The following is a 17353-nucleotide window of genomic DNA, read 5'->3' on the forward strand; positions in this document are numbered from 1 at the left end:
GCCCTTGGGACGTGCAGGTAGAGAGGACCAGGGTCCCGGGGCCCACACAGGCCCCACGCCTGGGACTGTCCACGTCGGTAGGGATGACCGGCTTTGAGGGACAGAGACTTCACAGCAGCAAAGTTTAAAACCTGACAGAGGGCAAGCACTATTTTTGGTCGTGCAGACTTGGTGCTTGAGAAGGAGGCTCCAAGTAAGCTGCAGGGGCCCACACAGGGCCCCGATGAGGCCCTAGCGGCCTCCCACCGCTCCCCGGGTCAAGGCCAGCATCCTCCACGCAGCCCCCCAGGCCCTCTGCAGCCTCTGTCCCCAGCTCTCCCCGGCGCCCTCAACCCAGTCCCTCCAGACTTCGCTCGCCCTTCAGCAAGCCTCTCGCCACCGCCGACCACAGGGCCTAGGCACTTCCTACTCCATGTCCAACACCTTCTCCCCCGACTCCACTCCCCAGTTGCTCAGCTCTCAGCTCCCAGTGCTGACGAGGCTGGTTTTTATCAAAGTCACAAGAGCTTCAGGGGCCAGCAGGACCTCAGAGAGGGAACTGAAGAGCACTGACTCCCAGCCAGGAGCAGCGGTTTAGGCAAACGGTAAGACAGGAGAGTTCGGGCCCAGGGAAAGGCAGGGTCAAGGCATCACGACAAACAGCAACCTGCCCCTCGTTTCCTAAGCATTTCCTAAGTCTGTTTCCTAAGCGCTGCTGTTGGTCTAAAGCAGGTCCTCAGCCAGGAGCAATTGTGTCCCCAGGCCCCCAAGGGGCCGCAGCGATGTTTGGAGGCATTTTCATCATCCTCACTGGTGGTGCAGGGTGGCGGGGTAAAAGCTACAGGACTCTAGTGGGTGGAGACCAGGGATGCTGAGCAGAACCCTGCAACACGAGGGACAGCCCTCCATTAAAGAACTGTGTGTTTAGTCACTCAGTCGTGTCCAGCTCTTTTGTGACCCCACAGACTGTAGCCCATCAGGCTCCTCTGCCCAAGGGATTCCCCAGGCAAGAAAACTGGAGTGGGTTGCCATTTCCTTCTCCAAGGGATCTTCCCAACCCAGGGATCGAACCCGCATCTCCAGCACTGGCAGGTGGATTCTTTACCACTGAGCCGCATAAGGAGTCTTCGCGACATCAAAGAATTATGCTGTGCCAAATGTCCATAGTACCCAGGGTCGGGGGAAGTGATTTCCAGACAGTGCTCGTCGGTTTCCCCCGGGAGAGAGTCACCTGCCTGGGCAGCAGCTGCAGCCAGCCTGAGGACACAGCACGAGAGGGTCTTCAGAGGGCTGAGGGGAAGCCCCGGAGGACCCACGCGTCTCCGAGCCCGCCCAGCACTTGGCCGCAGGTCGGCCGTCTGGACGGCCTTTGCGTTTCTTTCTCACCAGCTCCCGCTGGCCTGGCCTTGTGCTGGGAACCACAACAGAGGCATCCACCAGGACTTCCCTTTGAACCAGGGACTGGAAAGGAGCAGAATGTTCCAAGACAGCCTTCCAGATCCGTCAGATCCCAAAGCACGCGCTAAGGAAAAACGTGTCCAGGCCGTCACCTCATCAGTGTTGGTGGGGACGTGGTCCCAGGGAGGTGGGCGCAGGGCCAGGACCACTTGGCAGGTCCCACCCAGCAAGCCCCTGGTGTTGGGAGGCCCCTCCAGCTTGCATAGAGATGGGGCAGGTATTAATACTTTTTCTGATTTTCTGTATTTTTATATTTTTTTGGACATGTATGCACTGCTTTCTTAATCTTTCTTTTTCGCTGCACGGGGTCTCATTGCTGCGTGGGGGCTACTCAAGTTGTGGTGCGTGGGCTTCTCATTGCGATGGCTCCTCTTGCTTCCCTTGTTCTCTTGTAATTCCCCTGTTACAGGCTCTAGGGCATGCAGGCTTCCGCACTTGCAGCACAAAGTCTCAGCAGTTGCAGCTCTTGGGCTTAGCTGCTCCACAGCAAGTGGAATCCTCCCAGACCAGAGATCGAACCCATGTGCCCTGCACTGGCAGGTGGATTCTTATCCACTCGACCACCAGGGAAGTCCCTGTTCTGTATTTTCAGATGCTTCGACATCCCGGGGCCTTAGGGACTTACGGGGACTCCCCGCTCAGAGCCAGCTGCCTCCCAAGACAGCAAATGTGTCCCCTCTGAGTGCCTTTCAATGGAAACAACCAACCCAGAGCCCACCCCCCGCACCAGCCAGCTCTCTAACTGAGCTCCCATGGGGCTCTTACACACCCAGCCAACAGCCCCTGCCCTAATCACCTGAGACCAGGTACAGACTCCTCAGGGCAGTTCCTGTGTCCCAGAGGTCCCTGAAACTACCTGAACCAGCAGATCAAACCTGCTCATGAACTCTGCTCACCCACTCTGTCCTGTGAAAACCACAATAAAGGTGTCTGCTCGTCCTTCCCTGACACTGCTGCCCTCCCCTGGCACCCGGGGAACCGTGAGTGCAACAAACCATCTTTTCAAGGACAGTTGGCTCCCCGATCTCTTGGCCCGTCATACTTAAATACTAATAAAGCTGACATTTGCAACCAGAGAGGCCGAAACCTACAAGGGAAAGCTCGCTTTGTTCCTGCAGACTTTTTTCTAAACACGACCTTGAGCTGAGAGCCCGGCGTGAGGTCTGATCACAAGGCTCCTCGTCGGCCCTCCCAGACCGACCGCACACCCAGGGAAGTGCAGCTCGCCCAGGACAAGGAGCTGGCGGAAGCGACAGTACCGAGCAGGGAGTCTTCGGGGTGGACCTCCACTGGGGCGGGGCACATGGGCGAGTTGATGGCATTCTTCCCTTCTTCCTGGAGGTCACTCACTGTCAAGAGAGAGAGAAAGGGCAAAACCAGTGAGTATAAATGAACTAGCACGTCTTCACACGTTGGCAGTGGAAACAGAAATCAACTCGTGTTTTTAAGGCATTTAACAAACATTCCTAAATGGCTGGTTGCCCAGAAAGAGTCCGAGGAAAAATGCCCCGAACCAAGAATACATTCTACAACTCCTCGCCCACGCCGGAGAGTGCCCAGTTCGGCCAAGCCCTGCCAGGCTGTTCTCACCGCTCTTTGGAACACATGACTAAGACACGGAAGCTTCTGGATGCTTCCAGATCTTGCCCAGGGCTGCTGGGGTGGACACAGCTTGGATCGCGGTGACAGGGTCTGAGAAGGCAGGGTCCCTCCCCCGACTCGGACAGTTGTGGACTCCGGGTGTGAAGACCCTCCCTGCAGGCACACAGGCAAGCCCAGAGTCAGAGGCGGTGCTGCTGTCCGTGGCCAAGTTCACGGGACAGAGTCCTGCTGGCCTGACGCCCGGGGATGCCCAGGGTCAGGAGCAGTGGAACACACGGCAGAGTCTAATAAACTGGACCCAGAGACCTGGAGTCTCCTGAAGCTTCGCAGGGACCGCAGGGCTGGCTGCACAGTGAGTGGGGCGGCCTCCATCCACAGAGCAGAGAAGGTCCCTGCCGCCCCCCCACCCCACCCCTGTGCTAGAGACCCTCCAGGAAAGTAGCTCGAGTCTCACTGGCCAGGACGTCACCCCGACACCGGGGGGCTCACAGCCTCAGCCTTCAACACCACGTTCCTTCCACTGGCCCCAACTGCGTCAGACCCGAGGCTCCAGCCCCCAGCCCCCATGCAGTGGGTGCAGGGGGCCCTGGGATCTGCCCCCTTTCCAGCCCTTGGCTGAGAACCGCTGGGCAACAGTCCCCCACCACGGACCACACAACCAGCCTCTCCCTCGGTGGTCTCCAAGGACAAGAGCCCCAGCTTTCTCCTCCGTTTTGTGTATTTATTTTTAATAGTCATTGATCTACAATGTTGCATTAGTTTCCAGGCCTTCACCTCTGTAATGAAAAGGCCTCAGAGGTGGAGACCTATTTCCCCGTTCAAATCGAGGTCACCTTGAACACCTCCAATTCTGGGACCTGGAGGGGCAGGGGCACAGAGAAGCCAGGCGACAGGCACGATGGCCTCGAGCAGGCAGGCACGTCTGGGAACCTCTCTGCCTGTCTTCTCAAACGTCAGGACCCCCGCAAGGACTGAATGCAGTGATGAACGTGAGACCCTGAGGTCGGAGCCGGGCACGCCCTGGGCTCCCTGGACTCAGCCACAGACCCAGCTCTGGGGCCAAGGCCGCCTCTGCCCTGCATGAGGATGACGGCAGTAGGGCCCAGGATGCCGGCTTCCAACGTCAGGAAGACCCTGATACAAAACTAAAAAGCCAGGGGGTGGGCCGAGGCTCTCCGGCACACACACAGTCTACAGCAGCAATGCTTTACACAAGAATTCACAGCAAAAGGTGGAAACGGCCCACGTGTCCCCCGACAGATGAACAGGCGCACCAGTGTGGTCTAAACACACAACCGAACGTGATCCACCCACAAAAAGGAAAGGCATTCAGGCACACTCGGCCACGGAGCCATGTGGACACTGTACTGAGGAAAATAACCCAGACACGAGACGGCAAGCCCTGCGTGGTTCCACAGACACGAGGTCCTGAGAGCCAGATCCAGAGCGACCGAAAGTAGAATGCTGGGTGTCCGGGGCTGGGCACAGAGGCCAATTATGGGCAGTCAGGGGGGTAAGGGGGCAGAGCTTCACTTTGGGCAGACGGAAGAGGTCTGGAGGTGGAGGGGGTGACGGCTACGCAGCATTGCGAATGTACCCACTGAACTCTGTGCTTTAAAAAGGATTAAAAGGGTAAATTGTACGTTGTGTGTACGTTACCACAATTTAAAAGGAAAAGAAAAAGTGGGCCCCTGCCAACAACAGTCTGGAAGGCCGACGCCCTGCAGCTGGAGGCGTCACAGTCTCTCCCCCGCCCCCGCCCCACATCCTAGGAGCAGAAAGCCACCTTTTTATCCCCGCATCCCTGGCCGAACTCTGTGCAAGAAGCAGACACGTGGGAAACACCTTCACTAGCAAATGGGTTTGAGACGCACACACGCCCACCCGGCTCCCCAATCCAAAGATCCCCAACCGGTCACTCAGACCCCCGAGAAAACAGACCGAGCTTCAGCAATTACTTTTCCTGCAGAACCAAGTTACAGAGTCTTTGAACCAGCGAAGAGCTTTCCAAGGCAGAAAAGGGAAGCGGGGAAAGGAGGTTTTTCACAAAAGTCCTTGAAAGGGGACGTGGATAGTGGCCGGGGCCCCTTACTCCTGCCTCCTGGGCCGATGTCACCAATGGAGAACAGAGAGGCCAGGGAGGTCCCTCCCGGTCAAGTCCGTCTGCGGTGGTTCTGTTCTCCGAGGAAAAAGAACAGAAGACCTGGGTGTCACACAAGCAGAGGGCTGCATAGGCGGGCTTCAAGTCCCAGGTGAGCCAGGCAGCTGAGTCCTTACAGTGAGCCCGCAGCTCCTCCCAGAAGCCCCAGACCTGCCTCTCAGGTCATCCACTCTCCTGGACACCGGGCCTGGGCCAGAGCGACCAGTGGTGGGTGGGGGTGCGGGGGTGAGGAAATAAAGAGATGCTTCCAGAAGTCCTGCCGCCTGATCTCAGCAATAAGGAGGCGTGGAGGGGGAGGGCGCGGGAACGGCATTTTCAAAGCAGAGAAACTGGGTCACATGAAAACAGAGAAATTTTCACACCGCCCTTGAACATCAAAGATAACACTAAACAGGGCTCGGGATCTGGCGGCTTTAATGGATGAGAAATGCTCGCACAAACCTGCCCAGAACTCAGGGCCAACAGCACATTCCTCAGGCCTGTGAAGCATAAAGCCCCAAGGAACAGAAGTACGGTCTGTGACCACCGAGCCCCGGGTCAGATCTCACCGTACCCTCTGCGGACGTGTGGCCTCTAACAAGACCCTTCACCTTGCCCAGCCTCAGTTTCCCTGTCTGGAACATGGGGAGGCAGCAGCACCTACCTCATAGGGGCTTCTGAGGAATGAGTTCATCCCAGGGAGAACCAGGGAAGGCTTCCTGGAGGAAGCAGTATCTGAACTTGGCCTTGAAAGATGGCAAGAACCCGGAAAAGGGACTTCGGGCATCCATGCAAAGCCCATGGACGACAGATCAGAGAAGGGATTCTGGAAGCCCTACGTGGCGGCCGAGTCCATGCTGAAACCCAGCAGGGTTCTTCTGGACTCTGCTACTATGCACGGCCTGGGAACCCTGGGGGACACAGCCCCTTCACCGAGGAGCCTTCAGTCCGAGTCTAATGATGGTTTTATGAGGGTCAGTCTGGAGTCTGGAAGGAGGGCGCCCCTTGAACTACGGCTTTTCCCCGAGGCCCCCACTCCACCAGGTCAGTTCAGTTCAGTCGCTCAGTCATGTCCGACTCTGCGACCCCATGGACTGCAGCACGCCAGGCCTCCCTGTCCACCACCAACTCCCAGAATTTACTCAAATTCACGTCCATTGAGTCGGTGATGCTATTACACCATTTCATCCTCTGTCGTCCCCTTCTCCTCCCGCCTTCAATCTTTCCCAGCATCAGGGTCTTTTCAAGAGTCAGTTCTTCGCATCAGGGGGCCAAAGTATTGGAGTTTCAGCTTCAGCATCGGTCCTTCCAATGAATATTCAGGACTGATTTCCTCTAGGATGGACTGGTTGGGTCTCCTTGCAGTCCAAGGGGCTCTCAAGAGTCTGCTCCAACACCACAGTTTAAAGGCATCAATGCCAGGTCAGTGGCTTTCCGCTAATCCCAGGAATATCTTGGCTTTGAAAGCACTAGTCCATTTGCCAGAAAGTCAGACACTTCAAAGACCGGAAATGCCAATGATCTTGCGTCTCAGAGATAGATCCGCCAGTGTGTGGTGTGCACGATGGGTGTGGGCGTTCAAAGGGCCTGGGGTCCAAAGTCCCAGGGCCAGGGACTCACTGTTGTGCTAAGGGTCTGCCCGTATTCACACTAAACCCAGCAAGCAGTGCGTTCCCAACCAAGGTTCACCTTCCCGCAGTGATACTCGGCTCTGTGGGCTACATGGGCGACACAGGGCTGCGGAGGGGCCAGGAGGGCCGGAGGCTGGGAGAGGCTCAGAAGGCAATCCGGGAGAGGCCCTGATCGCTCCGGTGCCCCTGTGGGGACAGCCACACCTCACCCAGCCCCGGGGTGCAGAGCGGGCTACGCAGACCACCGTCGCCAAAACCCAGGAGCTTTCAGAATAAAGCTGGAAATTTAGGGTTTGGGGCAGAATCTCCCAATTTATAAATGCAAGCAAGTAATTCAAACTCTGTGGCCCAGACAGGGGCCTCCAATTTGCAATCCCAGGTCACAGTAAATGTCCAGCCCACACTCCTGCCTGTCGGTGGGAGAGGGCCAGCGTTTCCTGAGCACCTACTGAGTACCAGGCACCTTCCATGCCTTCCACTCATCTAATCTCCCAACGCGTCTGTGAGGGAGTGGCTGGCCCTGGCTTGGTCCTCGCTGGGCTGGTGTCTATGAAGGCATTTGATATATACCAACCATGAGCCCTGCAGGCAGGACTGAATCATTTCTACCTGGTCTTCACTCACTCTGCCCAGCTATGTCCTATCCACCTTCAAGCCTCAGCTTGCTGGCCGCCTCTTCCAGGAAGCCCTCCTGGGTGCTCCTCGCCCATTCCAGGCTCCCTTCTGCCCAGCTCGCATCCCACTGCTGCTGCTGCTGCTGTTGCTTCAGTCGTGTCCTATACCCACCTCTTTCCTGGACCATCTGCCCACACCAGTGATGGCTCGGCTCCTGCACGTAGTAGGTGTTTACATTTGAGAAGCTGCACAGTGAGGGGCTTGGAACCTGGGAGCCAGTCTGTTGTTTAACTGCTCCATGCCTCAGTTTCCATCTGTGAAATGGGCCTGATTCACCCCCAGAGACGGAGAAGGTAATGACCACGCAGAACAATGTCTGTCATGCAGCAAGCTCTCGGTAAGCACTAGCTTCCAGCTTCTGCCAAACAGAAGGAGGCCTATGTATTTCCAAACCCCATCTTCCTTCCATCACCCCACCCAGAGACCAGGCAAGGTTTAAAACACACACCACCTCTCCTGATTGGAATGACAAATGCATGAAAAGGAGAAAAGAGAATCAAAAACTAAAACCTCAAACGTCTCACAAAGGGCCTGCCATTTACACCCCAGGCTGAGCACAAAGGTTCCATCCTTGATTTTTTTTTTTAATCTTTTTCTTCCTACGGGTTCCACTTATTTATTTATTTATGCCCAGGCTCTTTCCCCTCCAAAAAAGGCTTTTAGGCAGCTTTTTCTTTTTTTTCCTTTCCCCTTTTGACATTATTAAGAAAACACAACTTTGAAAGCAGGCTGCTTTTTAAAGAGCAAGGTTACCCTCAAGGGAAAACACAGATCTGAAGACAAAAAGGTTCCTTGCTCCATGAGGGGCACTGGGGCGGGAATGGGGAGCACAACTCACCCCCTGTAAAGACGGGGTGCAGGACTCTCCCCGGGGGCTGATCTGCTGGGGGTTCAGCGAAGATGCGAAGACCCCATGGTAGGCGAGCCACAGCCCTTGGAGACCGAAGTGCTGACACTCCATTCTGGAAGCCTTTCCAAGTGCGTCCTTTCAACACGGCAGACACGTCTGCCACCGATGAGGGCTTTTACACCATATATACCCACATCCTGGTTTTCCCAGAGAACAAAAGGACGGGGGGAGAGTTTCCAGCGGGCTGTCTGAACCAAGATCAAAGAGAAACCCCAACAAAAGCGGCCGCATGCCCACCCCCGGCTCCCCAGCTAAAAGAAGAACTTGGAAATGGCAGGAAAGCTGTCTCAATTTGGGGCACTTAACCAGCCCGTTTCAAGACGTGCCCACTTGCAGTTATGACAGATCCTACTCGAGGAAACGGAGTGGTCCTCAGAGCTGCCAGGAAAGACAAAGAAGGATAAAGGAGGGGGTGTTCCACGTGACTCCATGGACCCCAGATCTCAGCCCCTGCCACCCCTCCCCTCCCCAGACCCCTGTCCCTCCCACCCCACCCCTCCCCAGACCCCTGTCCCTGCCACTCCACCCCTCCCCAGACCCCTGCCCTCCCACCCCACCCCTCCCCAGACCCCTGCCCTCCCACCCCACCCCACCCCAGAGCCCTGCCCCTGCCACCCCACCCCTCCCCAGACCCCTGTCCCTCCCACCCCACCCCTCCCCAGACCCCTGTCCCTCCCACCCCACCCCCAGACCCCTGTCCCTCCCACCCCACCCCCAGACCCCTGTCCCTCCCACCCTACCCCCAGACCCCTGCCCTCCCATCCCACCCCAGACCCCTGTCCCCATCCCACCCCCAGACCCCTGTCCCCATCCCACCCCCAGACCCCTGTCCCTCCCACCCCACCCCTCCCAGACCCCGTCCCTCCCACCCCCACCCCCAGACCCCTGCCCTTGCCACCCCACCCCCCTAGGCTGGGGAGGGAGAGTCAGGGTTAACTCCATGTGTGTTAGAAGGACCCAACAAAATCTCTGTTAAATAAAGCTCTCCGTCCACGGGACACAAAAGCGTCAGGCACGACTGACGTGTGTGACTTCGCACCCACACATGCTTCCCCGGGGAAGGGAGAGCTTTCTACGATTCTCCACCAACTCTCAGCGCTCAGAGGGATTGCTTCTTCACAGAAGTTACACAGTTTATCAGAATAACTAAGTTCATCAGCCATGAAGGTCTTCCTAACAGAGCAGCTCTTCTAAAAATAAATGAAGTTGTATTTCATGTGGGGAGCTCACAGCTCAGTGGAGAGACCATAGGGCCCAAATGAGACCTTAACAAGCACGATGACACCCACAGACTCGACAGCTGGTTGGGGGGGAATCCAGACTCGACAGCCCTGCCTGACAGCCAAAGACCAGGTGATCAAATGACCGGATGGTCATAATTCAAGAGGATGAGCTACTTCCGCCGTATCATCCTCGTAAAGGCCTTGATACAGGAGGCCCAACCCTTCCCGGGAAGTCAAGGCTCCAGCTCCAGGATTCTCCGGATTGCGACAGATGGATGCCTGCATGCTGTCCAGGGTAAAAGGCAGGGAGTGCTAACAGTCCCAGAGACAGCCGCTGCCCTTCCCGACCCAGACATAGGGAAAGAGACTTTCAGCCATCCACACGGCAAAACGTAAAAGGAAGAGCCTCTTAACCTTTCCAGTGGCGGATCTGGTTTGTTTTTACTGAGGAAGACAAGCTGGCCCCGTCTCGGGGATGCCAGCCCAACGTAACGAGCTCGGAGTATTTATGTACGTTTAACCCGCCGCAATTTCTCAGGGCAGGATGAGTGTCTGACAAGACCCTGGGAATAAGGAAGCACCGTGACTGCTGCCCGCACCATGGGGATTACTCAGCCTGAACAGTCTGATCGATGGGGTTTGCTCTGCTGCAGTACAAGGTTCCATGTCATTTCTCGAGACGAAATAAGTTGAGAGGCAAAAAGAAATATGTGAGCATTTCAATAAGGCAAAGCTCGGCGGAGGTCAACAGGCGTGTTGACCCCACAGCAAGAGCCCGCAGCTGAAGAGCGGTCTTGCTCAGCCAGCCTCTGGTTTTACAGCAGCTGAGCTAAGGACCGCTGGTGGCCCATGAGGCCGGCCCTGGTCCTGGGGGGAGGCTGGTGTGGGCGGAACACGTGGGAGGGTGTGTCCTGGCCCTTCCGCCCAACCGCCTGGCTCAGCCCCGGGCACAGAGGAGACTCTCGAGGAACAAATGGACAATTACTTAAGGGCAATGCATGTGATGGTGTTGAGTTTGGCTTTTTTTTTTTTTTAAGAATTTTTTTTTTTTTTCAATGAGGACCATTTTTTAAAGTCTTCATCAAATTTGCTGCAATACTGCTTCAGTTTTAAGTTTTGGTTTTTTGGCCACAAGGCACATGGGATCTTCACTCCCTGATCAGGGATTGAACCCGCGCCCGCCCCTCCCTGCAGTGGAAAGTGAAGTCTTAACCCACTGGACCACGAGGGAAGTAATGTGATGGTGCTGACTTTTAAAAAGCAGGTTCCAAAATACGACAGCATGATATTTATGCAAAATACGGAATCAGAAAACTCAAAACTGAGAATTCCCTGGTGGTCCAGTGGTTAGGATTCTGGGCTTCCACTCCAGAGGGGCACAGGTTCCATTCTTGGTTGGCGAAACCAAGATCCTGCATGCTCCATGGCACAGCTAAAAAAAAAAAAACTCAAAAATTTATTTGTAAAAAAGAAAATGCAAAGCTATGTATTTCTATTGTACACAATGAATTCATAGAAAAAGGAACGGAAGGATGTGCGCCAACATGACCAGAACAGCATCCCCTGTGAGAGGGCCGCAATGTAAGGACAGGAGGAGGCCAGGGAGGCTCTGCCATGACGGCGTTCACACGGTACTCGCAAAAATTAGAGCTAAAAGAAGGGACAGCAAACGGATGCTCTATAGCAGGGACTCAAAGGAGACAGCAGTTCTACAGGGAAAGAGATCAGAGGCCTACCAGAGGAGGCGAGGCTGCCCATGGAGCTGATTCTAGGGCCAAGACTGCAGGCGAAAGGCCCCAGTGTGTGGGTGAGAGCAAAGAAGAAAGAAGCAGCCACCAAGACGTGGGACTTAGAACCAGCCTTTGCAGCGGCGGCATCTCGGGTCCTGCCCTTGGGGCGACCGTGGACCGCGCTCTCACCAGGATGGCCAGCCAGCTTCCCACAGACCCTCTCTTAGCCTCTTCCCACCCCAAGTCAGCCTCTCCCCTTCTGCAGGTGACCATCTGCACTCCACTTCTTCTCCTCTCCAGCATCCATGTGCCTGTCTTCTGGTGAAGCAGGGCTCAGGTATTCTAGATCTCAGCCAGGGGGTACGCTGACTCCCCAGAACACAGTCAGGGAGGGGACTGGCCCAGTGAGAGCTAACAGCTGCAAGGAGACTTCCCTAGGAATGCAAAATGATGGGCACTCTTTCACCTTGGCCTTGACCTAGAGAGGATGTAGGTGGAAGCCGCCCCCATCACCTTACCACCACTCAGAAACTGGCAATGAAGGCACTGGGTCCGCAGAGCTGAGGGAACAGAGTTGAGCCGTGCCATCTGTCTGCTGGATCAAGCCTTACCTGAGGCTGGTGACCTCAAGGCCTTTCTATCAAATGCACCAGTGAGTTCCATTTATTCTTAATCCCCTTTCAGTTGGATTCTCTGTCATTTGCAGACTGTCTGGCTGTCACTCCCTGATAAAGGGAAGCCCAGAACTCCCACTGGCTCCAGGATAACCAAACCCCTGAGAGTGGTACCCAAAGACTCCTGGTGAATGAACCCCACCCCCCGTCGAAGGGCAGATACAGTTCCCATGCTTTTTCATCTCCCAGTGAGGTCACTCCTTTGCCCCAGCTGTTTCACCACCAGAAATGCCCAGCCAACTCCACCCGGGACCCCAGATTCTTCAGGGAAGCATTCTCTGCACCCTCCACCCTGTGGGCAGAGTTAGGGTGCCTCCTCCGGGTTCCCTCAGCTCCCAGCGCGCATGACAGCTTCCATCCCTCACCCCCCGAAAGGAAATCGTGCTGTGTCCACTGCCCTGTCCCACTGGCCAGGCACTGTTCAAAAGCTGGCACACGACAAGCATCCGATAAACATTCATAGAATAAATAAGTGACTGTAAATGCATTTACGCAGGTAAAATGGAGCCGGATAGAGAATGTAGGTAAGAGACGCAAAGTCAGAAGAACTGGAAACAGGCTGTTCTTGCGAAACATTCCACCTCCAGCCACTTAATTGGGTGGAAAAAGAGCGTTTGCATTAAGGCTTACATTAGCCCGGCAGTCGTGGGTCACCAAGAACCCAATTACTGCGATGCGGCCGAACGGAGAGTGAGGACCCAAGAGGAAGGAATTTGCTCTGCAATTAGGGACTTACTGGGACAGGCTGCCCCTGGGGCAACACTCCCAGACCTCGCCCGCTAGAACACACTTCCACCAGCCACCTGCTTTCACATCCCCAGCGGGGCCCCCAGGAAGGAAGCGCTCCCCCAGCTCCAGGACCCCAGGTCTTCCCAACACTGAAGCCTGCTTAGGTGCAAACACAGAAAAGGCTGGAGCTCTCACAGATCACTCCCTCTGCCCAGAAGCAGTCCTTTTCCTCCCCTGAGCCCTGCGTGATCAGAAAACTGTGAGAACCACAGAAAAAAATGAATTGTCTGTGAGAAGGAGAGCAGGAAGAAAGACTTCTAGGTGAGCCTTCAACATCAGGTGTACCGTACGAACCACCCGGCGAGCAGAAACCAGGACACCGGAGGAGACCCGGGCTTCTTGCTCATAAAAGGATGGCTGATCCTTTAGGGACCAATGATGACTTGATCGTTTTTTCAGACCGAAAGCAAGAGGGTCAACTGATTCAAGTCACCTCTCCGAGGTATCAGGAAGAAAGAATCCCCCAGGGGCCTGAGATGGGGGATGGGTCTGAGGGTGTCTGCTCCTGGTTTCTCCCCACTCCAGTCCACCCCATCACCCCCGCCCGTGTCTCCAGATGTTCTCAAATGCAGGCCCATGGAGTCACTCCTCTGCCCACAGACTGCCCTGGTCCTCCACTTCTCCCAACACAAAACCCAAACCCCTCCCCATGCCATCCCACCCCCAACCACTGCAGAGCTCGGGGCCAGGTGTGGTCACCCCTCCCAGTCTTTGCCACCAGTGCCCCGCCGCCCCCAGGAGCACCGTGTCCAGTGGCTGAGCCCGGCTGCAAAGCCCACTGCCAACACCCCTTCTTTCCTGGCCCTGCTCAGAGGCGCCCAGGCCCAGGGTCGGTGCTGGTGCAGACAGAATAGCAGAGAGAGGGGAGAATTTGGAGACTCATCACAGAACATCCCGTGACCTTGGGCGTTAAGTCCTCCTGCCTTTCACCGTCTCACCTCTGCAGAGGGGTTAGAACCAGACCTGTCGTAGTGACCACTCCTTTAACGAGGCGGTGCGTCCAGCAGCAGCCACGTGTAAATGTGGGTCTCTCCCTTCCCCGTCCCCTTACCTGCACCTGCGCTGGGCAGCCAGGAGCGCTGAGCATCCTACAGAGTCACCTGCTCGACAAGTCTGAGGGCGCACCAGGCACACGCCAGCTCAAGGTCGCGCAGCCCAGAGCTCCCAAGTTTACCCATCGAGTGGACGTGCAGATGTCCTCCTGGTCGATTATGAGCTCCCAGAGGCAGAGGTCAGGTCCATTCACCTCTGTGTCCCCAGAGGTGGGCCCTGCACACAGAGGAGCCCCCTAAAGGAGCAGAATCAAAGCAGACCTCGTAAAGCCCGAGTTATCTGCCCGCATCGAGGTGTGAAACAGTCTCACTAATTAGCATTCAGGATGACAGGGGCCACACCCCCCCGGGGTCACCAGTTCTTGAAGAATCCAACGTCGCTCCATCCCCCTCACCACACGCCAGGCACGTCTCACCTCGAAGATCCTGCACACCCTGCTCAGGCATCACCACCACCATCTCTCAGGTCGCTGAGCACTTCAAGCAGACACTAATTAGGCTGCATTGGAACAAAACTGCAACTCTACAGAGAACATCAAGGTGGCAGGTGGACGGGGCCAGCCACTCAGCCTGACCTGAGCCCCCCACGCCTGTTCTGAGAGGTGCAAAGTGTGAAGGGCCTCCCGAAGTCAGCCAGTACAGAGCCGGGGCCAGACGCCACCCAGAGGACCCGTGCCCAGTGATCAACACGTGACATGGAGCGGGAAGCTCAGAGCCCCCAGGAGGCTCAAAAGCATTGCTCATCTAACTCAGAGTGACTTTAAAACACAGTCGCGTGCCAGAGGCGGGGGCATCAAGCGGGCCCAGTCAGGTGACTTGCCTTTCTGGGGATGTGGAGGGCGCCGGTCTACCCGGGAACCCCGAGGGCCACCATCATGTAGCAGGCTCTCCTGGAGCCCCTGGGGAATCGTGTGCATCACCCCACCCCTCTGACGAACACCTGGACCACACTCCTGAAGCCAGCCTGCCCCGACCCTCAGGGGGCCATCCCGCTTTGCCTCCTGTTTTCTCAGCCCCCTTGACTCAAGTCCCTGATAGTCACAGCACCCTGGTCACATTCGTCCTAACCTGACGGCAAATCCTGTGATGTGCACGCTCTGTTCTCTTAATCTGGGGACGGTCCATCTGTCACATTTCCACCAATCAGCCGCGCTGGTTCTGAGTAGTTGAAAGCGTTATCAATCACCGGTCATGAAAATCCATCATTAATTAACGATAAAGGAGAGAGAGTCTAGAAAAAGTGGAAGGAGGAAGCAAAGGGGTGAAACCCCAGAAAAACATAGAATTACCAAAAACAAGGGCTGCTGCTGCTGCTAAGTCGCTTCAGTCGTGTCCGACTCTGTGCGACCCCACAGACGGCAGCCCACCAGGCTCCCCCATCCCTGGGATTCTCCAGGCAAGAACACTGGGGTGGGTTGCCATTTCCTTCTTACTCAGCACTAAAGGCCCAACTCCCGCATTTCCTCTGCAGACCCTTCCTACATGCATGCTAAGTCGCTTCAGTCGTGTCCGACTCTGTGCAACCCCATAGACTGCAGCCCACCAGGCTCCCCCGTCCCTGGGATTCTCCAGGCAAGAACACTGGAGTGGGTGCCATTTCCATAGTGGCACATATCTGCTAATCCCAAACTCCGAGTCTATCCCTCCCCACCCGCTTTGGTAACCATGAGTTTGTTTTCCATGTCTGTGAGTTTGTTTGTAAATAAGCTCATTTGTATCATGGCTTTGGATTTCACAAAGAAGTGATATCATATGATATTCGTCTCCGTCTGACTTTCTTCACTTAGTATGATAATCTCTAATCCACCCATGTTGCTGCAAATGGCCTGAAACTAACATAATATTGTAAATCAGCTATGTGCAGACATGCTGAGTTGCTTCAGTCATGTCTGACTCTTTGCAACCCCATGGACTGTAGCCTACCAGGATCCTCTGTCCATGGGATGCTCCAGGCAAGAATACTGGAGTGGGTTGCCATGCCCTCCTCCAGGAGATCTTCCCAACCCAGGGATCAAACCCGAGTCTCTTACGTCTCCGGCATTGGCAGGCAGGTTCTTTACTACCAACGCCACCTGGGACGCCCAAATCAACTATATTTCAATTACAAAAAGAAAAAAAACCACGTCTCAAGGCCATCTCCCCTTGCGTGTGTCAGCCATAGTCTCGGCCCCTTGGAGATGTGTCCCACCCACTCGGAGATGCCACGAAACCTCAGCAGGACCAGCCCGATGAGGTTAACACACTCAGAGAGAAATGTGCTTCGCAGGAGAAAACAAGAGCGGTGGGGAAGATAATACCGGTGAAGCCAGTTGGGCCAGTCCCCGAGCCTCGGAGCTCATATTAATTAGCCAGATCGTTAATGTCCCATCGTACCCAGGCAAGACCAAAGTGTGCTCTGCTGAGGAAATAAGAAGATTAAACCATTAAGTCATTTTAAGAAAAAGAACGGATTCTCTGTGCACCTGCCGCCGGAACAAACGCTCCTGGGGGAAGAGCGCTTGGGATCCGCGGGCGGGAAACAGGAAGCACGGCGCCCTCTGGCGGCTCGCGTCTGCCTGCAGCCTGGAGCCCGGCCCCGCTGAGAACCCACCGCTGGGCAGAGGGGCGCCTTCCAAAGACGGCCAGTTCTCGGGGTCCTGGAAGCCACGCACCTCTGGGGCTGGCGGCTCCACCCGGAATGGATGCCACTCTGAGGGCGACAAAGTACAAGGGCCTTGAGGACCCACTGTGGTTCCCGGGGTCAGGCCTTTGGAGAGAAAGCCCCAGAGGAGCAAAGCAGGGGGCTACAGGCATGTGGAGATGACCGCCTTGCTATCCCGGACCAAGCCAGGTCCCTACCCCCGACCCCACCACCCTGATCTGTTCCCTTCCTTTCCTTTCCAGTGTTAACACACTTGACGCACATGTGCTTCTGTGCTTCTGAATCCGTGACCATAGCGCCTTCAGGGCAGACGGAAGGCCTGAGGCTCTCCCAGCTCCCTGCACAGGGCCCAGCCCAGAGGAAGCATCAGTAACACTCGGTGCGTGAATGGTGAATTCATGAATGAATGAAGGTTTCAGGACTCCAGCCTCCCTTTCCGGTTTCTTTTTGGAACTCGTAGGAGCTATTTTCTGGGAAAGACTGAGGGCAGGAGGAGAAGGGCGTGACAGCTAGCATCACCCATTCACTGTAACAGGAGTCTGAGCAAACTCTGGGAGACAGGGAGGGATGAGGAAGCCTGGCGTGCTGCAGTCCATGGGGCTGCAAGGAGTCGGACATGACCTAGAGACTGAAGAACAACATGTAGGCTGCATAATGTCCCCTCCCCGCCAAGGAGGTCCCTGGCCTAATCCCTGGAAACAGCAACCTTATGAACAAAAGCAACTCTGTCCGTGTTATCAAGTGAAAGATCTTGCGATGGGAGATGACCCCCGATTATCGGGGTGAGCCCAGTGTCATCACAAAGGTCCTTGTGAGAGAAACACAGGTGGATCCGAGTAAGAAAAAGGC

The 17353-nt window shown here is 55.8% G+C and overlaps 1 protein-coding gene across 1 annotated transcript in view; it reads right to left on the bottom strand.

Annotated features, from left to right (window-relative positions):
- PARVB (parvin beta) overlaps positions 1-17353 on the bottom strand; it is a 115728-nt gene that overhangs the window by 53239 nt on the left and 45136 nt on the right. Inside the window, exon 2 of the mRNA XM_070371468.1 lies at positions 2697-2786. Coding sequence (XP_070227569.1) covers positions 2697-2786 — 90 coding nt within the window. The remainder of the gene's footprint in view (positions 1-2696; positions 2787-17353) is intronic.

The sequence above is a fragment of the Bos mutus genome, chromosome 5 (assembly GCF_027580195.1).
Source record: "Bos mutus isolate GX-2022 chromosome 5, NWIPB_WYAK_1.1, whole genome shotgun sequence".
In the NCBI taxonomy this organism is placed as follows: domain Eukaryota; kingdom Metazoa; phylum Chordata; class Mammalia; order Artiodactyla; family Bovidae; genus Bos; species Bos mutus.